The sequence below is a fragment of the Symphodus melops genome (genome assembly GCF_947650265.1).
Source record: "Symphodus melops genome assembly, chromosome: 1".
NCBI lineage: Eukaryota > Metazoa > Chordata > Actinopteri > Labriformes > Labridae > Symphodus > Symphodus melops.
Genome location: NC_136691.1, coordinates 308978 through 319337, shown reverse-complemented (window position 1 = coordinate 319337; position 10360 = coordinate 308978). Strand labels below are relative to the sequence as shown.

At 46.3% G+C, this 10360-nt stretch overlaps 2 protein-coding genes across 6 annotated transcripts in view; one reads left to right on the top strand and one right to left on the bottom strand.

Annotated features, from left to right (window-relative positions):
* The window catches only part of tnfaip2a (tumor necrosis factor, alpha-induced protein 2a), an 8006-nt gene extending 2777 nt beyond the window's left edge, over window positions 1–5229 (bottom strand). The window contains exons 1-7 of one of the 4 annotated variants that reach the window (XM_079358982.1): window positions 5003–5229; window positions 4324–4434; window positions 3470–3948; window positions 3183–3394; window positions 2811–2925; window positions 2558–2680; window positions 1–65 (exon numbers count right to left, since the gene is read on the bottom strand). The exon at window positions 1–65 is cut by the window's left edge and continues 30 nt beyond it. In XM_079358982.1, coding sequence (XP_079215108.1) covers window positions 1–65; window positions 2558–2680; window positions 2811–2925; window positions 3183–3394; window positions 3470–3948; window positions 4324–4434; window positions 5003–5048 — 1151 coding nt within the window. In that variant the 5' untranslated portion in view covers window positions 5049–5229. Of the gene's footprint in view, window positions 66–2557; window positions 2681–2810; window positions 2926–3182; window positions 3395–3469; window positions 3949–4323; window positions 4435–4809; window positions 4979–5002 lie in introns of those variants that run through there. The other 3 variants (XM_079358983.1, XM_079358984.1, XM_079358985.1) reach the window with 3 other exon arrangements.
* Window positions 5230–6041: 812 nt separating this feature from the next.
* On the top strand, window positions 6042–10212 carry LOC306834279 (protein LBH-like). 2 transcript variants are annotated; one of them, XM_079360112.1, is made up of 4 exons: window positions 6042–6456; window positions 9343–9404; window positions 9533–9692; window positions 9777–10212. In XM_079360112.1, the coding sequence occupies exons 2-4, from the start codon at window positions 9348–9350 to the stop codon at window positions 9839–9841; spliced, it is 282 nt and encodes a 93-aa protein (XP_079216238.1). In that variant the 5' UTR covers window positions 6042–6456; window positions 9343–9347; the 3' UTR covers window positions 9842–10212. The 2 variants fall into 2 exon arrangements, with proteins under 2 accessions (XP_079216238.1, XP_079216237.1); XM_079360111.1 differs by lacking the exon at window positions 6042–6456 and having other exon boundaries at window positions 9279–9404.
* The last annotated feature ends 148 nt before the right edge of the window (window positions 10213–10360 follow it).

Sequence of the window (10360 nt, the reverse complement as noted above, 5' to 3'; positions counted from 1 at the left end):
AGCCTCTGAGCCTTACTCTGCTCTTTAATCACACGGCTGAACTCAGCCAGGGATCCGTCTATCACCTGGAAACACACAAACATACACAGTCAAGGATCCGTCTATCACCTGAAAACACACAAATATACACAGTCAAGGATCCGTCTATCACCTGAAAACACAATCATATACACAGCCAGGGATCAGTCTATCACCTGAAAACACACAAACATAAACAGTCAAGGATCCGTCTATCACCTGAAAACACAAACATACACAGTCAAGGATCCGTCTATCACCTGAAAACACAAACATACACAGTCAAGGATCCGTCTATCACCTGAAAACACAAACATACACAGTCAAGGATCCGTCTATCACCTTAAAACACACAAACATACTCAGCCAGGGATCCGTCTATCTCCTGAAAACACAATCATATACACAGCCAGGGTCCGTCTATCACCTGAAAACACAAACATACACAGTCAAGGATCCGTCTATCACCTGAAAACACACAAACACAGCCAGGGATCAGTCTATCACCTGAATATACACAAACACAGTCAGGGATCAGTCTATCACCTGAATATACACAAACACAGTCAGGGATCCGTCTATCACTTGAATATACACAAACACAGCCAGGGATCCGTCTATCACCTGGAAACACAAACATACACAGTCAAGGATCCGTCTATCACCTGAAAACACACAAATCCAGGAATCCGTCTATCACTTGAATATACACAAAGTCAGGGATCAGTCTATCACCTGAATATACACAAACAAAGTCAGGGATCAGTCTATCACCTGAATATACACAAACACAGTCAGGGATCAGTCTATCACCTGAATATACACAAACAAAGTCAGGGATCAGTCTATCACCTGAATATACACAAACAAAGTCAGGGATCAGTCTATCACCTGAATATACACAAACAAAGTCAGGGATCAGTCTATCACTTGAATATACACAAACACAGTCAGGGATCAGTCTATCACCTGAATATACACAAACAAAGTCAGGGATCAGTCTATCACCTGAATATACACAAACAAGGTCTGGGATCAGTCTATCACTTGAATATACACAAACAAAGTCAGGGATCAGTCTATCACTTGAAAACACAAACATACACAGTCAAGGATCCGTCTATCACCTGAAAACACACAAACATATGCAGCCAGGGATCAGTCTATCACCTGAATATACACAAACAAAGTCTGGGATCAGTCTATCACTTGAATATACACAAACACAGTCAGGGATCAGTCTATCACCTGAATATACACAAACAATGTCAGGGATCAGTCTATCACCTGAATATACACAAACAAAGTCAGGGATCAGTCTATCACTTGAATATACACAAACACAGTCAGGGATCCGTCTACCACCTGAATATACACAAACAAAGTCAGGGATCAGTCTATCACTTGAATATACACAAACACAGTCAGGGATCAGTCTATCACCTGAAAACACAAACATACACAGTCAAGGATCCGTCTATCACCTGAAAACACACAAACATATGCAGCCAGGGATCAGTCTATCACCTGAATATACACAAACAAAGTCTGGGATCAGTCTATCACTTGAATATACACAAACAAAGTCAGGGATCAGTCTATCACTTGACACAGCCAGGGATCAGTCTCTCACCTGAATATACACAAACATACACAGTCAAGGATCCGTCTATCACCTGAAAACACACAAACACAGCCAGGGATCAGTCTATCACCTGAATATACACAAACAAAGTCAGGGATCAGTCTATCACCTGAATATACACAAACATAGTCAGGGATCAGTCTATCACCTGAATATACACAAACAAGGTCTGGGATCAGTCTATCACTTGAATATACACAAACAAAGTCATGGATCAGTCTATCACTTGACACAGTCAGGGATCAGTCTATCACCTGAATATACACAAACAAAGTCAGGGATCAGTCTATCACCTGAATATACACAAACATAGTCAGGGATCAGTCTATCACCTGAATATACACAAACAAGGTCTGGGATCAGTCTATCACTTGAATATACACAAACAAAGTCAGGGATCAGTCTATCACTTGACACAGTCAGGGATCAGTCTATCACCTGAATATACACAAACACAGTCAGGGATCAGTCTATGACCTGAATATACACAAACAAAGTCAGGGATCAGTCTATCACTTCAATATACACAAACACAGTCAGGGATCAGTCTATCACCTGAATAACACAAACACAGCCAGGGATCAGTCTATCACCTGAATATACACAAACAAAGTCAGGGATCAGTCTATCACCTGAATATACACAAACACAGTCAGGGATCAGTCTATGACCTGAATATACACAAACAAAGTCAGGGATCAGTCTATCACCTGAATATACACAAACACAGTCAGGGATCAGTCTATCACCTGAATATACACAAACAAAGTCAGGGATCAGTCTATCACCTGAAAACACAAACATACACACCTGCAATCAGACAAAGTTGGGGATCTGTCTACCAATTGAAGAACACAAACACTCACCTGTTCAGATTCACCTGTATAGACTCACCTGTATGATATCTATAGCCAGTGGACTGAAGCAGTATTGGTCAATGAGTTCAGGGATTGTTCCACTCAGCCAGCTCTCTTCTTCTTTCCTCAGTGCTGTGCTCAGCCACAACTTTACTCTGTCCTGAATAATTAATCATATCATACAATAGTAATGTAATCCTTAAAGTTTAAACTACACAGATGATATTAAGGGAGCCTGACAGCCTGACACCAGAACCAAGCCAGTCCAGCTGACAGACTTCAGATCTTACCTCTTTGTGGGTCAGGTACTGTTCCTCTAGACGTTCGAGGTGGTCCTGTTGAAGCAGAGAACCCAGACAGGCCGTCTTTATCCTCCCCTCCAGATCTTCATGTTTCAATATTTCACTGGAAACAAAGACCTGACATTACTCTTCCCAGTGACAATATTTGGACAACATGGTGAAGCTTTAGAGGAGACAGGAGATAGTAAATGCAAAGTTACTCGCTGAGAGTATCAGGGACTCACTGAGGGTATCAGGGACTCACTGAGAGTATCAGGGACTCACTGAGAGTATCAGGGACTCACTCAGGGTATCAGGGACTCGCTGAGGGTCTCAGGGACTGAGGGTATAAGGTACTGACAGAAGGTATCAGGGACTCACTTAGGGTAACAGTTGTTGATCCAGAACAGCAGGTAGCTGCAGTCACCTGTTTCCAGCCCTGAAGCTGCAAGTTGGTTCAGTCGAGCAGAGAAGCTCTGATGGTAAAGTCCTGCGTACAGGTTCAGGATGTCCGTTTGAGGAGGGTAACAGTCCAGTACCGACCTGCCCACAGTCAGAAGGTCTTCCTTCACACGTCGCCCCACACGACACACCTGCACAGGTGAACCATGACATGAAGTGATTTAGAGACAACTGATGAGAGATGAAGAGTCCAGTATGTGACCCACCTCTCTCTTCAGAGGAGTCGACAGACCATCAGATCCATCAGAGTCCTCTTCAGCGGCCTTCAGTAGTCTAGACTCCACCAGGCTCTGCAGGAGTCTATTGTGAGTACTCAGACACTTCAGGGGACGCCACACCGGGCGTCGGTCCTCAGGAAACCCAGTCCAGCGCCGGTCCTGCACCTCCTGCTGCTGGATGCACACCACAGCACTCCTCAGGACCTCCATGTCCTTGGAGGAGGAGGAGGAGGAGGTGAAGGAGGTGAAGGAGGAGGAGGAGGAGGAGGAGGTGAAGGTGTTGTGGATAGCTGTGATTATCTGCAGTTTCAGATCCTCCAGGTCTCTCAGCAGCTGGTCCTGCTCCTCCTCATTGAAGGAGTCCTGACTGAACAGATGCTCCTCCCTGATGATCAGCCTCCTGCTGACCTCCTCCAACATCTCCTCCTCCAGCTGCTCCTCCTGCTGCCCCCCGTCCACCTCATCATCTGTAAGGCACACAAACGTTTCCTGGAAATGTTCTGTTGGTTCTGTTTAAATAATCTGATGGTTCTGTTCTAATTATGTTCTGTTGGTTCTGTTTTAAAAATGTTCTGTTGGTTCTGTTTTAAAATGTTCTGTTGGTTCTGTTTAAAAAATGTTCAGTTGGTTCTGTTTAAATATTCTGATGGTTCTGTTCTAATTATGTTCTGTTGGTTCTGTTTTAAAATGTTCTGTTGGTTCTGTTTCAAATATGTTCTGCTGGTTCTGTTTTAAAATGTTCTGTTGGTTCTGTTTCAAAAATGTTCTGTTGGTTCTGTTTAAAAAAATGTTCTGTTGGTTCTGTTTGAATATTCTGTTGGTTCTGCTGGTTTGGTTCTGACCTGTAGTGGTTTTGTGGTTCTGCTGTCTGAGGTTCCTTAAGATCTTTACAGGGTTCTTCAGTCTTGGGAGTCTCCTCTTCTCTCTGTCCGGGTTCTCCTCCACGCCTCCTGCTGAACAACTTGGACTTTACTGAACATCTTTTCAGGTTCTTTTCAACAAAATCCCTGAAACATTCTGACAGAACCAGAGAACCAGAGAACCAGAGAACCAGAGAACCAGAGAACCAGGACGCTTTAAAGAGCACGTGACATGATGAAGAGAACGAGCACATTAAAAGTAGAAACACGATCCCGGGATCAAACGGGATCTTTGGATCAGCACACAGACCGTCCACGTCACAGGTGATCAATCACTCACTTCAAACAGACCGACAGACCGTTCACGGATCAAACAGCCAATCAATAAGCTGATCAACAGCTGATCTTTGTTTACATGGAACAATAAAAACATAAAAGTTGAACGTTTAAAAAGCTGCTCCGTCATACCTCTCATCTCTCCGACACGCGAGCCTGTGAGGGGGCGGGGCTACACGAGGCGGGGTGGAGACAACTGTCTGTCATTAAATAAATCATCTCAATGTTTCATCCGGGCTCCTTTCTCTCATTCTGTGACGTCATAATGAAATCCTGTGTTTTTCTTTTCTTCCTGTTAGAAAGATGCAGAAACAGATGTTCTTACCTCCGACGCTCTGCTGCTCCCTCCTGGGCACAAGATGAAACCACATCCTCAGGACCAGAACTCCTCCAGGTGTAAGACCAGGGCACAGAGAGTCCAGAGTCTGGATCCTGGACTGATGGTGTGCAGGTCTGAGGCTCAGAGCATCTCAGACCTGATCAGCTGATTTTTAGTTTCACTTTCTGTATGACACTGCAGCAGCATCCCTCTCCTCCTCCTCCTCCTCCTCCTCCTCCTCCTCCTCCTCCTCCTCCTCCTCCTCCTCCTCCTCCTCCTCCCTCACAGACTCGTCGCTCCTCCTCCTCCTCCTCCTTCTTCTATGTATACCCATTTTCCTCCTCTCTTCCCCTTCTTTCTCTCTCCTCCTCCCTCTATCACTGTCCCTCTCTCTCCTCCTCCTCCTCCTCTTCCTCCTCCTCTTCCTCCTCCTCCTCCTCCTCCTCCTCCCCTCATTCTAAAGGGAGGCTCTTCCTTTAATGTGTTCTTGCTTCATCCTGTGACCCCTCTTTCTTTCCTTCCCTCATTTTTGCTCCTCGCCTCCTTCTCTCTCTCTGCTCCTCCTCGCTCTATCACTATTCCTTCTCCTCTTTCTCCCTCCTCTCTCTCTCTCCGTATCTCCTCCTCTCTCTCTCTCTCTCTCTCTCTCTCTCCTTATCTCCTCCTCTCTCTCTCTCCTTATCTCCTCCTCCCTCCTCTCTCTCTCTCCTTATCTCCTCCTCTCTTCCTCCCTCCCTCCTCTCTCTCTCTCTCTCTCTCTCTCTCTCTCTCTCTCTCTCTCTCTCTCCTTATCTCCTCCTCTCTTCCTCCCTCCCTCCTCTCTCTCTCTCTCTCTCTCCTTATCTCCTCCTCTCTTCCTCCCTCCCTCCTCTCTCTCTCTCCTCTCTCTCCTCCTTTCTCCTCTCTCTCTCTCCTCTCTCCTTATCTCCTCCTCTCTTCCTCCCTCCTCTCTCTCCTTATCTCCTCCTCTCCTTATCTCCTCCTCTCTCTCTCTCCTCCTCTCTCCCTCCCTCCTTCTGTCAGTGTGATGTCACACTGACGTCCTCTCACCTGTAACTAGATCGATCATCAGTGGTGAATAATCGATGCAGCTATGATCAATAATAGATGAAGGAGGCTGGTGAGGTCAAGGGGGCGGGGCCTAACATTGGTGTGACGTCATGAATACAGACAGCCAATTGGAAACAAAAAGAATAAAATAAACAAATAAACAATCAGAGAGATCAAAACAGACGGAGTCAAATCAGGACATGCAAATACACACACACACACACACACACACACACACACACACACACACACACACACACACACACACACACACACACACACACACACACACACACACACACACACACACACAAACAAACACTCTCAGGTAGAGACACCTGAGTTGAAACTGAGAGCGGACGTCTGAACAACAGGTTCATTATTGTTGTTTTCATCATCATCATCATCAGGTGGGTCGATTCCTTTCTGTGATTGGCTGATTGTGTGTTTTGACGTTGCCATAGAAACAAGATTATTAAGTTTCAGCTTCATTTGGGGAAACTTTGGTGTTTGAAAAGTTTCCTTTTGAAGAGAAGGAAACATGAAGTGCACAGGTTCATAAACTAATCTCACAATGTGTCGGTTGTCATGGCAACAGATTTTTTGTCAGCCAGCTTCGGTGTGTTCAGGATCGGTTCCTGTGGAGGAAAATAAAGAGCTCATTGGTGGCGTTAAATAATCCAGACGGTTCCAAAGGCTGGTCTCACCTGTTCGGACTCTTTAACTTCCCTTCAGTCCGTCAGACTGACGATCAAACACCTAACCCTACCTCCCAAAAGAACCCGAAACATTTCAAACGTTCCCCAGGACCACACGTTCAGAAGGACTGCTGATACTCCAATAATCACGTCTTTACTGAGAAATGAAGAAATGAAAGACTGTCAGAACCCTCGAAAACCTTTGTATAACCATGTGTTCTTTAAGGTAACCATGACACCCCGGAACACTTCAAAGGATGCTAGAACACTTAATGGAACTGATGTGGTGGTCTGACAGGTGTGTAGGTTGTGGTGGTCTGACAGGTGTGCAGGTTGTGGTGGTCTGACAGGTGTGTAGGTTGTGGTGGTCTGACAGGTGTGTAGGTTGTGGTGGTCTGACAGGTGTGTAGGTTGTGGTCTGACAGGTGTGCAGGTTGTGGTCTGACAGGTGTGCAGGTTGTGGTGGTCTGACAGGTGTGTAGGTTGTGGTGGTCTGACAGGTGTGCAGGTTGTGGTGGTCTGACAGGTGTGTAGGTTGTGGTGGTCTGACAGGTGTGTAGGTTGTGGTGGTCTGACAGGTGTGTAGGTCGTGGTGTCTGACAGGTGTGCAGGTTGTGGTCTGACAGGTGTGCAGGTTGTGGTGGTCTGACAGGTGTGTAGGTTGTGGTGGTCTGACAGGTGTGTAGGTTGTGGTGGTCTGACAGGTGTGCAGATTGTGGTGGTCTGACAGGTGTGTAGGTTGTGGTGGTCTGACAGGTGTGTAGATTGTGGTGGTCTGACAGGTGTGTAGATTGTGGTGGTCTGACAGGTGTGTAGATTGTGGTGGTCTGACAGGTGTGCAGATTGTGGTGGTCTGACAGGTGTGTAGGTCGTGGTGTCTGACAGGTGTGTAGGTTGTGGTGGTCTGACAGGTGTGCAGATTGTGGTGGTCTGACAGGTGTGTAGGTTGTGGTGGTCTGACAGGTGTGTAGATTGTGGTGGTCTGACAGGTGTGTAGATTGTGGTGGTCTGACAGGTGTGTAGATTGTGGTGGTCTGACAGGTGTGTAGGTTGTGGTGGTCTGACAGGTGTGTAGGTTGTGGTGGTCTGACAGGTGTGTAGGATGTGGTGGTCTGACAGGTGTGCAGGTTGTGGTTGGTAGGTGTAGGTGAAGGTCATTGCAGAAGTATTATATAAATGATATAAAGTGTTTCACACTCAGCTGAGCTGCCTCATTCGGTCCTCACTGATAGTCAGAGCAGGGTTTACCTGAAGCAGGTGTACGGATGGTGTCATGTTTCAGCATGTAAACACTGAGATGATTTCCATGGATTTGACTGCAGACTCTGAGCAGACAGCCGGATCAAACCAGATCACAGCGGTGTTATGAAACAGGAAGTGACATCACTCGCCTCAGTCTCAGGTGTAATGAGGATGCCAGAGGGCAGCAGGACAAGCCGGATATAACTCCGGAGAAGGGTTCATATGATGAGGTCATGAGGTCACTGTGATGAGGTCATGAGGTCACTGTGATGAGGTCACTGTGATGAGGTGATCAGGTCACTGTGATGAGGTCACTGTGATGTGGTGATGAGGTCACTGTGATGAGGTCACTGTGATGTGGTGATGAGGTCACTGTGATGAGGTCATGAGGTCACTGTGATGAGGTCACTGTGATGAGGTCACTGTGATGAGGTCACTGTGATGAGGTCGTGAGGTCACTGTGATGTGGTGATGAGGTCACTGTGATGTGGTGATGAGGTCACTGTGATGAGGTCACTGTGATGAGGTCACTGTGATGAGGTCACTGTGATGAGGTCATGAGGTCACTGTGATGTGGTGATGAGGTCACTGTGATGTGGTGATGAGGTCACTGTGATGTGGTGATGAGGTCACTGTGATGAGGTCGTGAGGTCACTGTGATGTGGTGATGAGGTCACTGTGATGAGGTCATGAGGTCACTGTGATGTGGTGATGAGGTCACTGTGATGAGGTCACTGTGATGAGGTCACTGTGATGTGGTGATGAGGTCACTGTGATGAGGTCACTGTGATGTGGTGATGAGGTCACTGTGATGTTTTGATGAGGTCACTGTGATGTTTTGATGAGGTCACTGTGATGTGGTGATGAGGTCACTGTGATGAGGTCACTGTGATGTGGTGATGAGGTCACTGTGATGAGGTCACTGTGATGAGGTCACTGTGATGTGGTGATGAGGTCACTGTGATGAGGTCACTGTGATGAGGTCACTGTGATGTTGTGATGAGGTCACTGTGATGTCGTGATGAGGTCACTGTGATGAGGTCACTGTGATGTGGTGATGAGGTCACTGTGATGTCGTCGGCGTATTTGACAGACAGAACATGTGGAATTTAAAAGAAGGGATAGCTGGTGCATTATGGGAAATGGTTTCAATTAAAATAAATAAATGATAAATAATCATGTTAGATATTTGTTCTAAAATGGTTTCTTTATAATTAAAGTTTATTCACTTATTATTTTATATTTATTTTCCTGTTCTTCTCTGTTGGGCATATTTTTTATTTTGGTATATCCTGTTGCCTCCTCTCTGCTTCCTGCCTCCTGATGTCTCTGTGCTCCGATTGGCTGAGATGACAGAGGTCATGAACACCTGTCAGCCAACAGTGGGTGGAGCTTCTGAACAAGAGGCGTCTCTGCAGGTGAGACTCAAACACCCGACTGATGGACTGTCACCTGAATTTAAATGTACAGTCCGACTTGTCTCAGTTCCTCCAACAGGTGAGTCCACCTGATGTCATCACCAAGCTCTCTCATTGGTCCCCTCCAGGTGATTCCAGATGCTGTGGAGCGTTTTCCAAAACTTTCCAGGCGGGTCCCATCCATCGTCGTGGAGCCGACAGACGGAGAAGAGGTCGAGAGTGGAGAGCTCCGCTGGCCTCCTGATGATGTCAGCAGTGATGTCACAGAGGGCTGCGCCCACATGACAGGTGATGAGCTGTTGAAGAAGCAGAACTGAACACCTGTTTTTACCTGAGTTTTGACCTCACTAGGTGTTTGTTTACCACCACCAGGTGTACCTGTAGACGGGGCGGAGCCTCAGGAGCCAATGGTGGGCGGAGTTTCAAGCACTGATTGATGTGGCTGCTTAGTTCTCAGCCAACCAGTGTGAAGCCTCTGCGGTGACAGGAGGGTTGGAGCTCCTCCTCCTGCAGCCCCTACATCAGCCAGGTGGGCGGAGCCAGATGAGAAAAGATGAGAATAACAAATCTGAAGTTCTGACATCGCTGGTCGCAAAGGGTTCTCGGGGATCCGCAGAATTCTTCTCAGTAATAAAAAAGTCAAATGAAATATGAATATTTATCTGATTGATGGACAGCTGATGGATCTGTTTCTTTAACCTTTAGAAAAAAACTTCAAATTAAAAGAACATAAAAAACATTTAAAGCTTATTTCCCTAAAATAAAATCAACCTTCTCTCCTCTGTCGCCCCCCAGTGGTGACAGAGCAGTCCTGCTCCTGTCTGCTCCTTTATTTTACTTTATTATTTATTATTACTTTTTCAGCAGCGGCCATCTTTGTGTCTCTATGTGACCTGTCAGGTGTGTGTGTGTGTGTGTGTGTGTGTGTGTGTGTGTGTGTGTGTGTGTGTGTGTGT